General features: G+C 51.5%; 1 protein-coding gene across 1 annotated transcript in view; it reads right to left on the bottom strand.

Annotated features, from left to right (window-relative positions):
* The window catches only part of BPIFB4 (BPI fold containing family B member 4), a 29,590-nt gene that overhangs the window by 4,418 nt on the left and 3,572 nt on the right, over positions 1-21,600 (bottom strand). Inside the window, exons 3-14 of the mRNA XM_017514330.2 lie at positions 20,990-21,577; positions 19,880-19,984; positions 18,728-18,871; positions 17,323-17,386; positions 16,813-16,873; positions 15,578-15,669; positions 13,851-14,051; positions 11,590-11,643; positions 8,995-9,165; positions 6,881-6,948; positions 4,063-4,105; positions 2,250-2,313 (exon numbers count right to left, since the gene is read on the bottom strand). Coding sequence (XP_017369819.1) covers positions 2,250-2,313; positions 4,063-4,105; positions 6,881-6,948; positions 8,995-9,165; positions 11,590-11,643; positions 13,851-14,051; positions 15,578-15,669; positions 16,813-16,873; positions 17,323-17,386; positions 18,728-18,871; positions 19,880-19,984; positions 20,990-21,577 — 1,655 coding nt within the window. The remainder of the gene's footprint in view (positions 1-2,249; positions 2,314-4,062; positions 4,106-6,880; positions 6,949-8,994; positions 9,166-11,589; positions 11,644-13,850; positions 14,052-15,577; positions 15,670-16,812; positions 16,874-17,322; positions 17,387-18,727; positions 18,872-19,879; positions 19,985-20,989; positions 21,578-21,600) is intronic.

Genomic DNA, 21,600 nt, shown 5'->3' on the forward strand with positions numbered 1-21,600 from the left:
CTCTGTCGCCTAGGCTGGAGTGCAGACACTCAATCTTGGCCCACGGCAACCTCTGTCTCCTGGGTTCAAGCAATTCTCCTGCCTCAGCCTCCTGAGTAGCTGGGATTACAGGCTCCTGCCACCATGCCTGGCTAATTTTTGTATTTTTAGTAGAGATGGGGTTTCACCATATTGATCAGGCTGGTCTTGAACTCCTGACCTCACAGGATCCACCTGCCTCAGCCTCCCAAAGTGCTGGGATGACAGATGTAAACCCCGCACCCAGCCCTGGCAATTTCTTTTATGCCTCTAGGCCTTTGTCCTTGCAGTCCCTCCCGCCTGGCGCATATTCTCTCACCATCACATCCCTGGTGAGTTCTGAGTCCTCTCTGAGACTGTTCAGATGTCACCTCCTCTGTGAGGCTTTCTGGCCCCCAAACAACTCTAGGCTCCTGCAGCACCCCCATCCCACCTCTGAACTGCTCAGTTAGAGAAACCATCAAATATTAAGTCTGTGTGTCTGTATCTGTCACTCCCACCACATTCTGAGTTCTTTGAAGGCAAGAACTGTGCCCCTTTGGGAGGCCGAGGTGGGTGGATCACCTGAGTTCAGGAGTTTGAGACCAACCTGGCTAACATGGCGAAAACCTGTCTCTATTTAAAATACAAAAATTAGCTGGGCATGGTGGTGCATGCTTGTGATCCCAGCTACTTAGGAGGCTGAGGCAGGAAAATCTATTGAACCTGGGAGGTAGAGGTTGCAGTGAGCTGAGATCGTGCCACTGCACACCACACTCCAACCTGGGCCACAGAGTGAGACTTTGTCTCAAAAAAGAAAAAGAACCATGTCCCCGGCATCCGCCAGCCCTTTGCCTGGTCACAGAGGAAATGGCAGATGTTTGTGGAGTGAAGTAATGGAAAGGTGCACGTGGAGCCCCAACGACTGGCTGCCATGGGATGTGCTGTTTGTCTTCAGATTGTCAGAGCCTAAGTAAACCTGCTAACTACCGTTCTAGAAAGAGAGCAAGAAGCAAGAGAGAAAAGAAAGAAGTGGGGTAGGAAAGGGTGGATGGGGGAAGTAAATTAAGTGAAATTTAACAGGCTTCCCGTTTCCAGCAGGATTTTCAAAAAGCCAAGGACACTGAATCGACCCCGCGGGAATATCTTCAGCACTTCCCAAGCTTGCTCAGCCGTGGAACCCTTTTTGCGGGGTGTTTTGTGGGACCGCTTTATGGAGCTCACTTTGGGGATACGGACCTAGTGCAAGCTCTCATTTTTGAAAATGGTGAATTGCATTTCAGTGTGATTAAAGGGCTCGCCTCCAAGTTCACACCACTCTTAGTGATCAGGTCGGCCCAGCCCAGCTTCTGACCCCATCCTGTCTCACGGAGGAACCACCACTTTCCCCACCAGTGAGACTCAGCCTCCTCTGGCCACAGGGTCCAGAACAAGGGATTGTTTGACATCAAGATCACTCCAAAAGAACCCCCTCTGGTGTAGCTGATGACATCAGCTGGGACGAGCCAGCCTCCCTTGACTTCTCATCCAGGAAGCAGGAGTAGGAGAGCCTGGGGTCCAGGGGCCTAGGAGAGGGCTTGGGCAGGGGTTCCAGTCCCCGTGTGTGAGGACCGGTGACCCCCACAGTTCAACCAGCAGCCTTCACAGTAACACTCCCGAGATGCCACAGAGAGCAAAGTAAGCCCAGTCTGCTCCGTTTATAAAGCCGGACAAGAAAACCTCCTAACTCGATATGGCTGCCCAGGGGGCGGACTCGGGGGTGCGGTGAGAGCAACTTTAGCTTTACCTGTGCCAAGGGAACTTTTCACAATAAGAACGTATTCCTGTAGTTCCCATATAATTATAATTAAATAGAAACACATGTTTAAATATGAGTCAGGAAATATCTCAATCATATGGGAAAGAATGGGGAAAAAAGAGTTGAGAAAGAAATGTATTCAAATGTTGAAATTCATTTTCTCTGGGAGGTTTGATTGTTCTACAGTTTCTAAAATTTGCGCACATATAATGTTCATATATAATCAGAATTTTCATAGATAATCAGAAAAAGAAAATGATCAGCCAAGCAAGAAAGAAGCAAATAAGGAAGGTGACAGAGCTTTGGGAACAACATGTACATTTGGAGGCTGTCATCAACACACTTCAAAGGCAGCGCTCAGAAATACTATTGCGATGGGATAGATGCATATCCAGCATGCCCAGCAAGCCGGTACTCCCCAGACAGAGCCCAAGCCACAAGTCCCCGCTCTCACCGTTCATCGCGGGCATGAATGCCAGGTTGAAAATCTTCTCCACCAGCACCTCCATGAGGCTGATCTGCAGAGGAAGAAGGAGGGTTGAGCCCAGGCAGGGGGGTTGCTCAGCTCCAGAGGGCCCCTTGGGTCTGCTCCCCTGGCTCAAGATGGAGACACAGAGTGGCTCTGGGAGAGTCTGGATCCTGGCAGTCAGAACCCCTGGGACCCCAGAATTCCTCACTGGCAGCCTTAAGGTGCCCCCCCATCCACTTGCACATCGTGGAGATGGGCAAGCTGAGGTCCACCGTGGATGCTGGTCCAAGGGCCCTATGAAGCAGGGATTGAGGGAGGCCCAGAGCACCCGGTTCAGGGCAGCCTGGCCCTGACAGCGCTGTCATGGCATCACAGAAGACCTAATGGCCCTGGAGACAACACCCCAGTTTCCCCTCCCAGCTCAGCCTCTGTGGGCCTCTGGGCAGGCTCCTTCACTTCGCTAATCCTCAGCTGCCTCAGCTGTAAAATGGGTCAGTGAGCTGAGTTTGCAAGGATACAGTGAGGACGGTGGGTAGACCACGTCAAACTCCTGGCCTTGAACCTTTTCCTACGTTACCACCCTTAACTTCTCTAAGCCTTGGTTGCCACATCTGAAAATGAGAGTGAGTAACCCTTGCCTCATAGGGTGGTTATAAAAATCAGACATAAGCCCCTGTATGTAAAATGTCTGACGCTCCGATCTGCACAGCGTGAGCACGTGGGCTCACTCTCCGGCAGGGCCTCTTCCCGGCTCTGTTGCCTTGGGCGAGTCACGCGAGCTTACCTTCCTTATTTGGAAAAATGAGCTTAATAATAATATCCAAATCATAACAAGGTGGTAAGGGTTAAATGAGAAAACCTCATTACAAGGGAAAAAGAGCATAATTCAGTGCCTAGGGCACATCTCTCTAGCTTCATAAATATTCAATGATTTCACTCTGTCAACCCCGTTCTCCACTTGGAGTCCAGAGATTTCAGTTCTAGTCCCAACTCTGCCCCAGCCAGCTGGGAAGCCTTGGGCAGCTTCTCCTCTATCAAATGAAGCTGGTGAGACCGGCTTCACAGGCTGCAGCTTTTTGGTTTAGAAAAGCTATGAAATAAGCAACACAATGAATGGGTTTGACTTTTTCTGCACATGTGGAAATCTCATCCAAGCTTGTCCCAGAAAGCTAGCAGTTGCTTAGTTGTCAATTTATAAAAAGGAAAAAAAAAAAAACAGCCAAAAAGAAGTGCTTCTGAAGCCTTAGGTGGGGGTGGGGGGTCCAGGAGTGAACAAAGGGATAAAACAGGACCCAACCCTAGAATGTGACCATCTCAGATTCCTGGACCCTTGGAAAAGCAGAATTCCACAACTTAGGGGATATAAGAGCGATTAGAAATGAAGTCAAATTTTATTCATTTTACAGATGGGGAAACTGAGGCTCAGAGTGGGTTGATATTGCCCAAGGACACACAGGGGTCAGTGGGTTCCTAACTCCAGGAGGAAAGGGGTCCTGTAGGACAAGCTGCCACCATGCCTCCCTACCCTGAAGTGGCCCCCCATGGGGCAGCCAGTTAACATGGGACGGCGCCCGAGGCAGAGCAGAAGGAGCTGCAAGTCTGTTTTCTGTCCCTCACTTGCCTGCGGGCCTCAGTTTCTCCATCTGGCCGTCTGCAAAATGAGGGCTGTGTTGACGTGAACCCTTTGGAATTTGCAAACTCCCCACGCCCAGCCAGCCTCACAGGAACATCATTCCCGGAAGACCCATCCTGGGCTCCTTCCCAGAAGATCTCGCTCTGGGACCTGAGTGGTACTTACATCAAAGTTGCCCACGTTTGAGGTTCTGAGATTGAGGCTGGTCCTGCAGATGAAGAAAACAGCCTGTGAGAAGCAGGGACTGCCTGCAAATCATAAGGCTCTTCCATTGTGACAAATCGTGAGCAGCCCCTCCCCTAACCTCGCCAACACTCTCCATCTGCAGGGATTTAATAAAAACAATGCTGGCTCTCACATGCCCAGCTAACTACACAGCAGACACGACGCTAAGGGCTTCATGCACCATACAGCGAAGGCTCAAATCATAGCTTGGCCACCTACTGGCTGTGTGGCCTTAGTCAAAGTAGTTTCCCCTTTCTATGCCTCAGTTTCCTCAGCTGCAAAGTGGGCGGCTGCTAGGACTAAAGGGGGTATTCGCGAAAAGCACACAAGGGTGATTGCCGCCGCCTTCTGGAATCAATCCTTCCAGTGATCCCGCAGAGCAGGAGCCTGAGGCTCCAGGGTAACGCTGCAGCGGCGGAGCCAGGCAGGGAGGGCCCAGCCTCGCACCTGCAACCTGCACTCTCGCTGTTGTGCTGTTCTGAGACGAGAGGCCGAGGCCTGGGTTTGAGGTCTCGCTCTGCACTGTAAGGGCCTCAGTCTTGCTGCACCCGAATCTCACCTGCAACTGACAGTCCTACCCGAGAGAGGCCAGACCGGGCTTGCCCGTGGTGCGGAAACTGTTCGGGGCTGTTCAGCAGCATCAGCTCAGTGTCCAGCAGGAGGGAAATAAAGGCACCTTCTTTTTTTTTTTTTTTTTTTTTGAGACAGAGTCTTGCTCCGTGGCCCAGGCTGGAGTGCAGTACCACAATCTCAACTCATTGCAGCCTCTGCCTCCCAGGTTCAAGCGATTCTCCTGTCTCAGCCTCCCGAGTAGCTGGGACTACAGGCGCTGGCCACCACGCCCGGCTAATTTTTGTATTTTTAGTAGAGACGGGGTTTCACCATGTTGGTCAGCTGGTCTCCAACTCCTGACCTCAGGTGATCCACCTGCCTCGGCCTCCCAAAGTGCTGGAACTACAGGCGTGAGCCACGGCACCCCGCCAATAAAGGCACCTTCTAAGGAAGGAAGACTCTCCGCTTTGGACATGTTTTCGTCCTTCCTGACTTCCTCTCCCAGCTCTCTCTCCCCTCTGCCACCGCGCCCCCCAGTGTCTGTGCCCTTTTCCTCTCTGCTAAGCTGGCCTGCGCTTCTCTCTGTGGGAGACCCCCATCTCTGTGCAGAGCTGGCCCCTAGTCCTCATCCAGGCCACAGGCTGAGTCTGGCCTCGTTGGGAACTCCTGGATGTCTCTGATGTGCCCCATATTAATCATGAGTGACTGCCATTAGTGGGCTTAAGAAATATTGCTTGTAAAAGAAAAGCTTACAATGATCTAGTCACGTGCTACAAATTTTATATATGACCTTAATTAATCTTGAAATGGAAATAATGATAGTACTTATTTCCAGAGGCTGATATCAAGAATTAAAGGAAGGCTGGGCACAGTGGCTCATGCCCATAATCTCAGAACTTTGGGAGGCCAAGGCGGGCAGATCTCTTGAGCCCAGGAGTTCAAGACCAGGCTGGCCAACGTGTCAAAACCCCATCTCTACTAAAAATACAAAAATTAGCGGGGTGTGGTGGCGCACACCTGTAATGGCAGCTACTTGGGAGGCTGAGGTGGGAGGATTGCTTGAGCTGGGGGGGTCAAGGCTGCAGTGAGCCATGACTGCACTCCATGACAGGGCCACAGAGCAAGCCCCTGTCTCAAAGGAAAAAATAAAGAAAGAATGAAATGAAGACACATCTAGGACTTAGCCAAATACCTGGCACACAGAAAGCATCCAATGAATAATAATTATTCTTTTTATGAATCCTATGAAGTGGTGACTATTATCCCCATTTTCAGATGAGAAAACTGAGGCTCAGAGGTGAAGTTGGTCGGCCAGTGTCACACAGTGAGTCAGTCATCACGTAAGGATTTGAACCCACATTGCTTAGCTCCAAAGCCCGTGATTGTACCCATCCAGTGCAGCAGGTCACACGAACCTGGGTTGCGTCACGGCCCCTCTGTACACTTGCTGGGTGGCCCTGGGTGACTGAATCCACTGTTTCCAGCCCTAGCTTTCTCCCTACAAAGGGAGAATGATAGCCCTTACTTCCACTGGGACCATCGGAGGGGAGATAAGACGTGCTATCGAGTGCCTAAAGCAGAGCCTGGTAGGCCATCATCACAGCATCCTTCTCCCCTTCTCCTCCTCGTCCTCCTCCTCATTATTATGACTTAGAAACAGGGTCTCGCTCTGTTGCCCAGGCTGGCATGCAGTGGCACAATCATAGCTCACCACAACCTCGAGCTCCTGGGCTCCTGCCTCAGCCTCCTGAGTAGCTGGGATGACAGGCACATGATGCCCCGCCCGGCTAAGGTTTTCTAGGACTACAAGTGTGCACCTATGCCCAGGTAATTTTTCTATTTTTGTAGAGATGGAGGCTTGCTACATTTCTCAGTCTGATCTCAAACTCCTGGCCTCAATCAGTCCTCCGGCTTCAGCCTCCGCAAGCGCCGAGATGACAGGCATGAACTACCGTGCCGGCCCCCAGCAGCGTTATCATCACTGAGCTGTGGTTTTGGGCAGCAGTTTCTTTCTAAGTTCATGGCCTCACCCACCCTGCCTGGCTTGTGACAGTGGTCTTGGCAGGCATGAGCTGTCATAACCTTTGCAGCTTCTTGGGTTTACCCAGCCCTGACATCCACACAGGAGACCTGTACCCACTCCCTGGTGACTCCTGCGTGAGCAGCACCAGCCCAGGCAGGACCCCAAGGCAGCACAGCCCCTTACTTGTCCAGCTTGGCATCAATCATGAGCTTATCTCCTTCTACGGAAAACGAGGCCACGAGCTCAGTGTCCTGGAGGGAAAGGAAAGGAGAAAGACGTCACTGCCATCATGTCTTGGCCGGTGCTTGCCGAGGGCTCATTGTGTGCTGGGTGCTAGCTAGGGCTCCTTTAACCTTGAGCATGAGAGCAGGTTGTTTCCCAGGACCTGGCTCCGACCTTTTATAAGCATGAGATTCCTGCTTAACACGCACCATGTAATGGATTTGCACACCCTCTGGAGGGAAGGAGTTCGGTTGGCATTAGAGAGGTAAACAGGAGCCCAGAGAGCAAGGAGGTGAGAGGGTTCGTGAGGCTGGACTGGAATGCGGCCAAACCAGGCAGAGCTGTGGGCTGGGCAGGAGTCAGGGTGGCATCCCTGGGGCAGCAGGAGTCATTGCAGGATGCCGGGCTGGCTCATACAAGCCTCTGGGCTGTTGATGCAAAATCTCCACATGGTAGAGGCTAATCGATGGGGGACAGCTTGGGACAGCCATTCCCACTCCTGGGTTAGAACTGACCCTTTAAACCTCCCATCTTATAAGGCCCCAGAAGATCCCCCATACTTTGTGGCTTGGCATGCTCCAGCCTAGAGCGCCTGATTCCCAATTAGAGGTGACTTATTTGGTCTCGAGCTCTGGGGAGTAGGAGGGGCTAGCAGGAAGACAGCAGGTGGGACCAGAGTCTCAAGTATCTGAGTCTGAAGCCTGAAGCCTTAACCATGGTGGGGGAAATGGCATTTAACACAATTTAACACATTCCTCTGACCAGTGTTTACTGAGCATCTACTATGTGCTGGGTCCTAAGCTAGATTCTAGCCTAGGGTGTCACCACAGAGTGAGACTCTGTCTCAAAGGAAAAAAAAAAAAAAAGGAAGTGAGCCATGCAGATACCTAGGGGAAGAGCATTCCAGGCAGAGGGAACAGCATGTGCAAAGGCTCTGAGTTCAGACGGTGCCTGATATGTAGGAGGAACACTGAGGAGCCCAGAGGCGATGAGGGGATGCTCATGAGGACTTTGTGGGCCATTGACAGGAGACTGGATTTTATTTCAGGATTGAAGGAATGCAGAGGAGGAATATGGTTCACTTTCTTTTTTTTTTTTTTTTTTTTTTTTTTTTTTTTTTTTTTTTTTTTTTTTTGAGACAGAATCTTGCTCTGTCACCCAGGCTGGAGTGCAGTGGCATGATCTCGGCTCACTGTAGCCTCCGCCTCCTGGGTTTAAGCGATTCTCATGCCTCAGCTTCCCAAGTAGCTAGGACTACAGGTGTGCCCCACCACACCCGACTAATTTTTGTATTTTTAGTAGAGATGGAGTTTCACCATGTCGACCAGGCTGGTCTCAAACTCCTGGCCTCAAGTGATCCACCCACCTCAGCCTCTCAAAGAGCTAGGTTTACAGGTGTGAGCCATGGTTCACATTTTAAGAAGATTCCTTTCTATGAAATAATTGTGAAAATTGCTGTATTTGTATCTGTCCCCTGCTAGGTACTGGGACAAGAGAGCTGGAACCATCTCTCCTGTTTCCCCTTTCCCCAGCATCATGTAGAAAGCATAACACATAGTAGGTGCTCAATAAACATTGCCAAATGAATGACAGAGGCTGACTTGGCCGCACACTGGGGTAGATACAACCTGTGAGAATAAAAGCAGCTAACACTTTGGCAGCCTTTAGGGCATGTCAGGCCCTGCTCTGAGCATCTTACTAACGCCTTCCTGCCACCCCGCTGTGGTAGAGGAGAAAATCAGTCTCAATTTCATTCAATCATCACGACAACCCCATGTGGTATTTTCTCTCTGTGTTACAGATGAGAAAACTGGGGCTCAGAGGGAAATGCCAAGCAAATTGTTCAAGGCCAGCAGGACAGTTAACATTCCACCCAGAGATAGGGGGGACTTGCCCAAAGTCACACAGCTAGAAGGGCAAAGGCCGGATTTGGGCTAGAGCCTCCGGCCCCAAAGTTGGGCTTGTAGCCATGCTAGTGGGGACTGTGGGGACTTGAAGGGGTCTTTGGGCTCCAGGAGATCATGTGGCTCTGTCTTGAGGCCCAGCTGGGGGCCCCGGTACCTCTGGACACTCACCACGTCAATGAGGCAGATGGTGGTCTCCACGTCATTGGGCTGGGATACCATGATCTCGGCAGTGGCCAACACCTTCACCAGCGCCTTGTCCTTCTGCAGTGTCACGGATGGGGGGTTCGGCACCTGGATCCTGATGATAAGTGGGCAGGACTCGGGATACTGCTGGAACACCTGTGGGCAGGCACCAGGCCAGGCGGGCGGGGCCCTTAGCATAGGAGGCACCCAGGAGGTTGTCAGCCAACCTCTAAACACAGAGCACCGAGGTGTCCTGTTGCTTGAGTCCAACAAACCACAGGCAAAGCCACTGACCCACTGTGAGCACTGGGAAAGGAGCTGCCCTCTCCAAGCCTTGCACGTGGGGTTACTGGGAGAATTCACTGTGATCATGCCGGCAAGATTCAGGCTCAATGCCTGACACCTGGAAATGCTCAAAACCTGGTACTGAGTGGAATGGGGTCTCCCGGGAATGCTGGCCAGGTGCTGAATGGACATTCTTAATTTCATTCAATCATGACAACAACTATGGAGTATTTTTTTTCTTCACGTTATGGATGAGAAAACGGGGCCTCAGAGGGGAATGCCAAGGAAATTGTCCAAGGCCCGGAGGAAAGTTAAGATTCCGGCGCAGGTCTGTGTGCTTAGAGCCCGGGCCCCCACTCTGAACACTGTTTCAGAGTGAGACGTCCACACCTGGAGAATCCCACAGGGAGGTTCCAGGCAAGGCACAGGCTGCCCCCTGGCCCGGATTGCTGGAGAGGCTTGAGCTTGTTTGCTGCAGTTTGATTCCATGAAAGCTAATTTACTAAAGGGACAATTCGTAAAATGACAGTTTGCCGTATTTACCAAATAACTGACTTACCAAAAATGCATACTTTAAATATGTTAACTGATAGGGCGATGGGCAAAACCACAATATTACTTTTAAAAGAAATGGGAGGAGGTCCCCTCTCCTGGTAAGTCCGTGCAGTCCAGGTCTCCAGGACACATTGCTGTGTCCAGCCTGCATCCGCCTGCTGCAGGCCCAGCGCCACTGGATCACTTGAGGTCAGGAGTTCTAGACCAGCCTGGCCAACGTGGTGAAAACCCATCTCTACTAAAAAGACAAAAGTTAGCCAGGCATGATGGTGCACGCCGGTAACCCCTGTTCTACCCCAGCTCTGCCTCATCATGTGACCTCTCTGAGCCTCTGTTTCCCCATCTGTAAATAGTGTGCTCCTCCTCTCTGGTCCAGCGGATGGAGGGAATGATTAGAACCAAATGAAAAAGTATATTCTGACCTGGCACTGTGGCTCATGCCTATACTCCCAGCACTTTGGGAAGCTGAGGTAGGCGGATCTCTTGAAGTCAGGAGTTCGAGACCAGCCTGGCCAACACAGTGAAACCTCATCTTTACTCAAAATACAAAATTAGCCGGGTGTGATGGCAGGCACCTGTAATCCCAGCTACTCAGCAAGCTGAGGCAGGGGAATTGCTTGAACCCGGGAGGTGGAGGTTACTGAGATCACACCACTGCACTCCAGCCTGGGTGACACAGCAAGACTCTCACATAGTAAGGCTGTCTCAAAAAAAAAAAAGAAAGAAAAATATATTCTAAAAAACAATTTCATAAGCTGTAAAGTGTAGTGCACATAGGAAGTGACCCAGTAAATAAAAGGTGCAGTCAATTGAGGGGTCCACCTGCTGGCTGGAGCGGCCACTGTTACCACATTCGAGAATGAGGCTTCTGATGTTCAACTTGTGGCCACATGGGGGCGATGGTGACCACGTGTTGCGCGTGTTGCGTTTGGTCTCCCACTAGAGCCTTTGAATTCCACCCAGGACTAAACAGGGCGGGCAGAAGGGAGGTAAATTCTACAACGGCCAGAGATCACAGCCATCCTTCGCACCTGCGTGACGCTTACTAGGAACAGCGCCCTTTGCTTCCACGTGCAAGCAATAGGCCCAGAACCAGAGCTGCGGCCAGAACCGGCGTGGGAAAGGCCTTTGCTCCAACTCTATGTGGCCGCTAATTGGACAAACACACACTTGCTCTTTTTGTAAATGAAACAACGTGTAATTATTAACAACAGTAATAAGAGTTAACATTGATCAAATGCCCGCTCCTTGCCTGGGTGCAGACCCCAGGTCCACAGCCACCCTGTGAAGTAAGCACGGTTACTCGGTTTTCCAGATGAGAAAACTGAAGCTCAGAGAGAGGAATTGTGTATCTACACACATCATCTCATTTACCTTCCCATGATAACCTGTGGAATCGGTGGCAGCAGTCTTTTTTGACAGATGAGGAAGCTAAGGCTCAGAGATGTTAAGACTCTTGCCCAAAGTCACACAGCAACGGAAGTGACCAGGCCAGGATAAGACCTATATCGATCACCCATAGAATTCAGGGTCTTTCCACCTCAACCTTCTGTGTCCCCCCAACCCCCACCCATGGGGGTCTAGCCTGCAAGCCCTTGTCACTGTCACTGCATTTCCAAGCAAGGATTGGGGGTAGAGCACCCCACCCCAGCGCTGAGAATCTTCCCTTCCAATCCAGTTTCTCAAACAACAAGATAGAGAATGAGGCTGAAGTCAGTGGGACCCGCCCACCTCACATACCTTGGGGATCAGGGCTCCCAGTGTGGCTGTGGTAAGTGGAGGAAGCTCTTCAAACTATAGGACAAGAAGAAGGACCACGTGAGTTCTGGGGGCTATGGGTACAGACAGGAGCTGCTAATACAGTGATTAAACTCCCACATGTTTTATGACACTCAGCAGGGCATCTTCTCCCGCTTAAAGACCCCTGCGGGGGGAGGCCCTGCCTATCCAGCCATCACCGCCATGCAGGCCATGGGCGCTGGTTTGCGGTTAAATGGCCTGGGCTGACTTAAGCTGACCAAGGACTGTCTCAAAGAACAGCAGGCAAAACCTGAATATTTCTCCTCTAAAAATGTTATTCTTGGCTGTGTGTGGTGGCTCACGCCTGTAATCCCAGCACTTTGGGAGGCCGAGACGGGTGGACCACTTGAGGTCAGGAGTTCCAGACCAGCCTGGCCAACATGGTGAAAACCCGCCTCTACTAAAAACACAAAAATTAGCCAGGCATGATGGTGCACCTCTCTAATTCCAGCTACTCCGGAGGCTGAGAGAGGAGAATTGCTTGAACCTGGGAGGCAGAGGTTGCAGTGAGCCGAGATTGCGACACTGCACTGCAGCCTGGGTGACAGAGCAAGACTCCATCTCTAAATAAATAAATAAATGTTATTCTTTATTAAAACAAGGAAAGCAGCATCAAGCCCATTTGCATAATTCAATGTCCACTAAATTCATGACTTCTGCTACATCCTTGAACCACCTATGCTATTATTTACTTAGCATCTTCTTTAAATTGACTTACTTCTTATGACCTCAAATACTAAAAATGGAAAGCCAATACCACTTGACAGAGATGGCAACTGCAAACCAAATACAATAAAAACAAAACAATGCCATGACCTTCTGCATGGATATCACTGCCTGTGGAGAGCTCTGGACATGAGCTCTGTTCTCTCTTAGTTAAAAAGGGGACCCTGACAAATGCGAGAGAGGGCTAACTATACACGGACATCAAGTGGAGACTTTTCTCTCAATGGAAGCAAATGTTGGCATCATTTGTATGATGGTTTTGTGGAGAATGTCTTGTTCTTAGGAGATACACAGTGAAGCTTATGGAATGAAATGTCGTGATGTCTCCAAAAACTCAAATTGTTCAACAACAGATAGGATAGATGGACAGGTAGACAGACAGACAGGCAGGAAGGCAGACAGACAGTCAGATTGATAATGGGTGAGTGGGTGAATGGACATACAAATGGATGGATGGATTGATGGGTGGATGGATGGATGGATGGATGAATAAATGGTTGGATGGATAGAAAAATGGATAGATGGATGGATTAGTGGATGGGTGGATGAGTGGGTTGATGGGTACATCGGTGAGTGGGTGGGTGAGAGGATAGGTGGATGAATGGATAGATGGATGGTTGGTTGATGGATGGATGGAAGGGTGGATGAGTGGATAGATGGATGGGTTAATGGTGGATGGGTGGGTGGATGTGTGGATAGGCGGATGGATAAGTAAACTGATGGATAGATGGATGAGTGGGTGTTTGATTAGTGGACGACTGGGTGGATGAATGGCTAGATAGATGGAGGGATTGGTGGATGAAGAGATGGATATGTGAATGAATGAATGATAGGCTGGATAAATAGACAGATGTATGGGTGGATGAATGGGTGGGTGGGTGGATAGGTGGGTTGATGGGTGGAGGGTGGGTGGGTAGGAAGGTGAATAGACGCATAGATAGATACGAAACTGGCAAATTTTTAACTAATGAATGTATGGGAAGCATATATGTCCATCAGTTGTAGCATTTTGTAACTTTTCCGAAGGCTTAAAATTTTTCAAAAGAAAAGGTTTGGAAAGAAAATGACTCTGGGGCACAGCGAAGGGTGCTATTTATGTGTCATCTGTCACTGATGTATTAGTGTTCACCAAATGAAAGCATTCGGGACATTTACAATGAGGTACATATATGTGAATATATGTTATGCTTTTTAAAAACAATTGAAATAAAATTAAATAGAATTGAATAGGGAGCAACTTTCTCATTGTGGGAATTGACGCTGTTGTGTGTCACGTCTGTGGACCACCTGAAATCCTCCCAAGCACCGCACTTTAGCAAGTGCTCATGTAACTGATGCACCCATGAGCTGGAGGTGAGTCAAGGGATGAACCATCTGCAGTTCTCACTTCACAGCAAATTCCCGTGGGGACTGAGAAGGGTCACCGCCAGCTGTTTGCTGCCCAGCCGCCTCCCCGCAGTGGAGCAGTGACTCACCATGCCATTGGTGATGTCCAGGTCCAGAGCGTGCTGCTTCTGCAGCAGAGTCAGCACGGAGCCCAGGAAGTTGGCAGACACGGCCAGCTGGGACTTGGTGTTGTCACCCATGGGAGGCAGCTCTGGCATCGGCTTGGGAGACACAGCTGGCCGCCCCAGTGGGTAGTCGATGAGCCCTCCTCCAGCCTCCCCAACCAACGTCTGGGGGAGAAGAGAAGAAAGGGGTCATGGGGAGGGAGAAGATGGAAAGAAGGAGGTTGGAGACCGGAGTGAGGCCCTGAATCTGCCCCCAGGCAGCCATTTTTGGTTAAAGCCACTGCGTCTGAGTGACTCTTCAATGTATGGCCCCAACTCTCCTTCAGTTTAGGATGTAATGGAACCTTTTGCCGTTCCTGCTTCATGGTCACTTACGATGATGGCCGTGGTGTGGCAGATCCTCTCCAAACTCAGCCCTGCAGTGAGGAACTAGCATGTGTATGCATCCGCACAATACACGCTGCCATAGCTTCCCTCCAGGACCAGACTCCTCCACAGCCTACACGGTGCTGTGTGATCTGCTCCAGGAGACCTCTCCAGCCTCCAAGCCACTCTGCCTGTCACCCTCCCTCTGCACAGTCACCAGGGCTTTGTCAGTCTCCCCCGACCCCCAACACCATCACCCCCACCACAGGGCCTTCCCACAGGATATTCCCTCCCCACATTCTTCTCTTGTTAAGTTCTACTAATCTGGCAGCTCTCAGCTCAAGGGTCACTTCCTTCAGGAAGCCCTCCTTGACTTCTCTGGGTAGATCATATACCCCCTGCTTTAGGCTCTGATAGCCTCGGATCCTTGATCACTGTGCTCATGATTTAGAATTGCATATTTGTTTGAGTGATTCTTCGTGGTCTGTCCCCTCCAAAACATTCTAATCAGAGCAGAGACTTGGTCTTGTTCATCACTGTACCTCCAGTACTCAGCCCAGAGCCTGGCATACAGTGGGTGCCCAATGAATGTCTCTTGAATGGATGCATGTTTATGAATCTATTAAGTGTGCATGCCCAGGTGCGCCTGTATACACGGGAGCACAGATGCGCACGTGCATCTCTGTATCTGATGGAGCAAGTGGGGAGGTGTCTGTGTTCGTGTAGCCTAGGGAAAGTACCTACATGTGTGTGCCCCATACAAAATGAGCGGCCAGATCGTATTTCACACATCTCCTCCCAACTCTGTGTTCACCGACGTCACGTTGGTGACTTGAAGCTGTCCGTGGTGGGGGTTTTGAGAGCGTGGAAATCAGCAAGTGCTACACATTAGGACTTTTTTTTTTCAATCGTGGACAGCTGGTGGTTAAATGCTTACAGCACACCTCTGGCCACAGCTGTCCCTCCAGGACACCCAATCCCACTGCAGCAGCTCTTTTAGCACCTAGTAGCCCGATTGCTTGGGTTCAGACACCAGATCCACACTTATTAGCTGTGTGACCTCGGGCAAGTGGCTTAACCTCTCTTTGCCTCAGTTTCCTCAAAAAGAGTGCCTGCCTCCTATGGTTGCCATGAGGATAGATTAATTAATCACCACAAAGCACGTGGAAGGTGCCTGGCACACAGCCGGAGCTGGGAAAGTTGGCTACGATCATGTTTTCTAACACAGCTCCCAGAAGGTCTTCTTCTAATCAGAAAAGCCTCACGGACACCCCTGCCTTTGGGAGGAGGGCCACCACCCTTTGCCCTGAACCCCCGGCACTCACGTTGAGGTCCAGCTCCAGGAATTCCCCAGTCACAAGTGGGAGGCTGGAGAAGGTGTACTGGATGCTTCCCAATATCCCAAGAGGAATCAGAGCTGCAGGCAAGAGAGAGGGTCACAGGGAGGTCCCCTCACCATCCAGATGCCTTCCCTCCTTGTACACTGTGGCTGAGGGATGGACGAGGTGGGTCCAGGCTCCAGCTCCAGACACCATGAAAAGAGCAAAAGTTCTGGGTTTGAATCCCAGCTCTGCCTCTTCCTGCTGGTGTGAACCCAAGCAAGTCACTGCATTTCTTTGAACCTCAGTTGCCTCCTCCGTAAAATGGGTTTCCTGTAACCTCTGGGACTACGTTGGCAAGGGGAGAGGGGGTACAATGATATCCTGAATGTTGATGAGTTTTGTAAACTCTGAAGTGCTATGCACCAAGGAAAGAATTCAGGGTTCCACAATGTGGTGCTTAGTTGAATGTGTCATTTCCTTGACTGTGTAACGAACAGCCCCGCCTTCTGGGCTCTTCCTTCCTTATCTCTGGTCACAAAGGGAAGGAGATTTTCCTGTCTTGGAAAGCCATTCTCAAACTGCCTTGAGTCCCAGAGAAATGGGAGCACTATCAGAGAGGGCTGCCCTGTGTGGCTGTGGAGGTTGCGCACTGCACAATTGGAGGTGCTGCCATTCCACTGTAATCTATGTGAAAGGAGGTTCCCTGGAATCATGCAGTGCACAAATGGCACGACCATACGAGGCAGGCTTGCTTTCAGGAATGTTCACTCAGAAATCCAGGACCCGAGATGCTGGTGGAGCCTGGTTCTGAGGCCCTGGTCGGTCCCCACAGTGTCTCTCCTGCTAGTCACTCTCCAGCGCCTCTGTGAATTGGGAGATTTGAGAGAGGAGGAAACTGGAAAGAGCCTCTCCAAGTCCACACAGCTTCCAGGCAGAGCCGGGGCTCAGACCCAGCTTCCTGACTCCCAGGACAAGGCCATCACCTCCCAGACCCCGGTGGAAGCTCCTCCCTCTGGTACTTGGGGGGAAGTTTGGGGGCAAGAGGGGAAGCCAGGCGGCACCTCTCTTGTGGTATTAGCCACACCTCACTTCAAGGGCCCAAGGGGAGGTCTGTGGCCCCCACCATGCTGAGCCCTCCTCCCAGACACGGCCCAGTCCTCCATGCCTTCCCGAGAGCTGGGCCCAGAGCAGGCACTGGTTTAGATGTCAGCCAGTGAAGCAAAGCAGGAAGGACTTACAATCCACGAGGCCCAGCTGGTCATTGACAAGACCCAGCACCACGTCCACGATGGGGCAGAGCTGCAGGGGAGAAACGGCACACAGTCTCAATGTGCTGCGGGGAGTCGGGGACGCGTAACAACAGCTAAAATGTACCGACTGCTTGCTCTGTGCCAGGTACTGTCCTCTCCAAAGCCCTGTGGGGAAGACTGTCTCTAATCCCCACTTACACATGGGAAAATTGAGGTTCAGAAAAGTGATGTGACTTGTTACCCAGCTAGGAAGTGCCCAAGCCGGGATTCAAACCCAGAACTGTGCAAATCTCAAGCTCCCTCTCCTTAGCCCTTCACTAATCTGACCCTTCATGTTCCTCAGGGTCCTCCACAGACCCCCCAAGAACATGCCCCAGCCCCTGGCTCTCTCTGTCCCTCTGGGTCACCCACATGCCCCCAGGGATGGAGACTGGACTCTGGCCCCTTGGTCTGGGGGGAGCCTGTGCCCCTTGCTCCCATCCTGGGACAGCTTCTTACCAAGTCAGGCAGGACGTTGGCCAGGACTCGGTTCACTAAATTGTCCACGAGGTTGGGGAGAAGCCTAAGGAGACAGGAGCAGGGTGAGGCCACTGCTCGCAGCCATGGGGGTCACCAAGGCTGTCCACCCTGGGGTCCTGAGCCCAGGCTCTGAGCAGTGAGAGCCTCTGAGTGCAGGAAAATTGTTCCAAAAGCTGGAAGGACAGAGTACATTCACTTTGGCCTGACAAGACAGGCCACCCAGGCAAATTGCTTGGCTTTTCATGCATGCATGCATTCATTCATTCATTCAACAGCCAGGCCTCTTGAGTTTTACAATGGGCCAGGCCCAGCCTTGGATGTTGCTGAGTTTTTTTGTTTTGCTTTGTTTTGTATTTTTTTGAGATGGAGTTTCACTCATGTTACCCAGGCTGGAGTGCAATGGCGCGATCTCGGCTCACTGCAACCTCCGCCTCCCGGGTTCAGGCAATTCTCCTGCCTCAGCCTCCTGAGTAGCTGGGATTTCAGGCACGCGCCACCATGCCCAGCTGATTTTTTGTATTTTTAGTAAAGACAGGGTTTCACCATGTTGACCAGGATGGTCTCGATCTCTTGACCTCGTGATCCACCCGCCTCGGCCTCCCAAAGTACTGGGATTACAGGCTTGAGCCACCGGTTGCTGAGTTTTAACTGCGAAAGTCATTGCCACCTGCTGATCTGACCCTCAAATGGGCCATTTGCTGCAAACTTGTGTTGTCTTCCCAAAGGGAAAATGAACGTGTTTACTCATCTAAGCATCTAACTCACTGTCTAGTACATAGTAGGTGCTCAGTAAATGTTTGTGGAAAGAAGGAAATGAGGAATACTGGCTGATAAAACGTGCTCATGTGGGTCCATGAGAGAGGATACAGGGTCTCATTCTGCTGGCCAGGCTGAAGTGCAGTGGCAAAATCTCCACTCAGTGCAGCCTTGAATTCTCGGGCTCAAGAATCCTCCTGCTTCAGCCTCCCAAGTAGCTGGGACTACAGGTGCACACCACTGCAGCCAGCTCTTAACTAACCCTCCCAAGCTGTTAGTTAAGGAGGAAAATCGATGATAGACAAGATATATAGATGGGCAGACAGACTTTTAGTCTAAGCATTTGTTTCCAGGGACCTGCGGTGATGAGGAGACGAAGGAGGCATGACCATCCCACACCGAAGTGTCCCTGACCGCTGGACCTCTTGACACCTGCTCTCCCTCCCTCGCCGAGCACTGCCTGGGTTCCCCGTTCTGAGGCTATAGCTGACTGTTTAGTGCTGCGCCAATTCAGCAAAGTGAAGAATTTCTTGAGATAAAGCCCTGATTAGAATGTTTCACCCTGGGGGTGGCGCCGCCATGTCGTTTGCCAAAGACAGACTGCTCCAGCATCCCCCAAGGCACTCACCCTCGCAGCAGCTTGACTTTGATGCCCCCCAGGAGGGTGTCACATCGCTCAATGACCAGCCGAGGATAGCCCGTGCGGTCCATGGTCAGCCGGACCTTGGCTGTGATGTTCACTTCCACTGCGATGTCCAGGAAGCCGATGAGACTGGAGGAGGCCAAGGGGCCAGGGACACCATGAGTCACCCCCCAGCTGCCAGGAGCTCGCCCCTACCCAGGCCTGCCCTTGCCGATCCTGCCGTCCGTTATGCTCCTTGCTCATCTCTAAGGAACCCGAACCGGAAGTCTTCCCCGGTCCCTCAGGTCACATGGGCTCCCCCTCAGCGCAGAAGCGGAAAGGCTGGGAACAGGGCCCAGCACACATTCTGGTTTCCAAGGTGACTGCCCGGTCGTCTAGGTTGGTGGACACAACCTCATCCTGCGGGGGTCAGTCCACACGGAAGCCCACCCTCTGAGGTCCTCCAGCGCCTGGTGCGCGGCAGGCCCTATTCCAGGACACATTTTGCTTGTCTTTATTCATAGCCACAGTCTGGAAAGGGAGTGGTCTCATGATCCCATTGCCAGTGAAGGCACTAAGGTTCAGTGACATTGGAGGACTGACCCAAGGTCACACAGCTTATGAGAGAGTCAGGATTCAAACCCAAGCTATCACCTGACTCCAGCCTCCCAGAACTTTTTATTTATTTATTTAGAGACTGAGTTTCAGTCTTGTTGCCCAGGCTGGAGTGCAATGGCAGGTCTCGGCTCACTGTAACCTCCGCCTCCCAGGTTCAAGCAATTCTCCTGCCTCAGCCTCCCAGGTAGCTGGGATTACAGGCATCCAATACAATGCCCAGCTAATTTTTGCATTTTTAGTAAAGATGGGGTTTCACCATGCTAGCCAGGCTGGTCTCGATCTCCTGACCTCAGGTGATCCACCAGCCTCAGCCTCCCAAGGTGCTGGGTTGATAGGAGTGAGCCACCACGTCAGGTCCAGCCTCCCAGATCTTAATGCTTAACCACTGAGCTAGGCTGTTTTCACAGCAGACAGATGGCCCCGGGTCCAAGTCTGTGGGCATGCACTGGCAAAAGTTTCGGTCTTCCTAGTCTCTGTGTTCTGGATTCAGAGGCTGGGCCATGGGGTGGTGGGGACCCTTCCAGGGCCAAGGGCACGCACCTCTTTCCGTTGATGGCCACACGGGTATACAAGCTCAGGTAGACACCCACGCCAGGCAGGAGCCGCACAGACACCCGAGGGAGGGTCAGCTCCACAATACGCAGCCTGCTCGGGATACAGAATGGTGAGAAGCTGGCCACCCACACTGCCACCCACTCACCAGGCACCCTCCTCCACATTCCCTTTCTCTGCTCCCTGTCTGTTCCTGCTGGCTCTAAAGACATCAGACACCTGCAGTTCAAGGACAGAACGTGGATAACAGAGAAATTAAGGCAAAATGCCACGCCCCATAATCCCAATGTCCAGAGGCCTGCTGTGTAGGTTCCGTATATTTCCTTTGAATCTTTTCTTTTCCTCTGCATGTCGAGATGCCATTCCCTCTGCTCATCCCTGCCCCTCTTGCCTGGTTCCCTCCTATACGTATAGGTTCCTCTTGCTTAGTTCCCTTCTATACATCCTTCAGATTTTAACTTAAGGCCCTCTTCCTCCAGGAAGCCTCCCTTGATGTCCCTAGGTAGGTGAGCTTCCCCGTTGTAGACATTCTTATTTATCCACGAACTTCTCACCACTGTTGAAACTGTATGATTATTTTTAGGCTTCTTATCAATGCCCATGTACCCCATCAGCCTGCAAGCTCCGTTGAGGACAAGGAATGTGTCTTTTCTGGCTTACCGTTGGGTCATATCCCCAGTGCCAACATAGTACCCTGCACATAGTAGGAGCTCTAGATATTTGCTAAATTAAAAACTGACTGTGAGGAGCAGGCTGAGATTGTAGAACTTATGACATATATGTACAGTTTTAAAACCCTCGGGCTCTTTTCCACTTACACTGTTTTACGATGATCATTCTACAGATGAGAAAACTGAGGCTCAGAGAAATGACATCAATGGCCCAAAGTCACACACAAACATGCAAGGTTGAACTGGGTCTCAAACTTAGGACTGTTTCATGCCAAGACCCAAACCCTATAACTTGGGGCCCCTAAGACGTCCAATCCTGGGGCCAAGCTTCAAAGACCTTCCTTCCCACAACCCCAGCTTCCAGGAGTGACGGTCCCCATTTGGAGGTCCATGAGGGCTTGCTGGAGAGAACCCGTCACCTCCTTACCCTGTGATGCCTTGCACGGTGCTGAGGATGCCACCCTCGCCGAGCACGCCCAGGACACCCCCTCCTCCGAGAAGTCCTCCGTCACCAAGGAGACCACCTCCGCCGAGCAGGCCACCTTGGCCTGCCAAGATGCCATCGGCTGCCAGCATGCCTCCAGAGCCCAGCAAACCACCTGGGCCCAGCGCCCCAGTGGCGACACCAGGTGGGATTTCTCCAGGCCGCAGCTCTCGCCGGTGAAGCCTGCCCATAGGTGCCGACCCTTCAGCTGACCTGTATCGCCCAACACTCCTGTGGCCACCATATGCATTCTCGGCACTGCGATAGCCACCGTTTCGGAGGTCCCTGATGCTTCCATCAGACTCAAGGATCTCACCATATCGGTATTTGCCGCCCAGCTGAGCAGCGTTGTCGTTGCCCTCAACGTGACCGTACTTATAATTACCGCCAAGCTGTTTGCTGTTGGTATATACTGGGGGGGGGCCTCGGACATGGAAGTCATTGTAGGGAATACCACCAACACCTCGGGGGAATTCAGTGTGTCTGTAATCATTGTAATGGTGTCGGCCACCACCCAGCAGCCCCCCACCACTGCCACCCAGCAGCCCCCCACC

This window comes from Cebus imitator, unplaced genomic scaffold (assembly GCF_001604975.1).
Source record: "Cebus imitator isolate Cc_AM_T3 unplaced genomic scaffold, Cebus_imitator-1.0 Scaffold18, whole genome shotgun sequence".
In the NCBI taxonomy this organism is placed as follows: Eukaryota; Metazoa; Chordata; class Mammalia; order Primates; family Cebidae; genus Cebus; species Cebus imitator.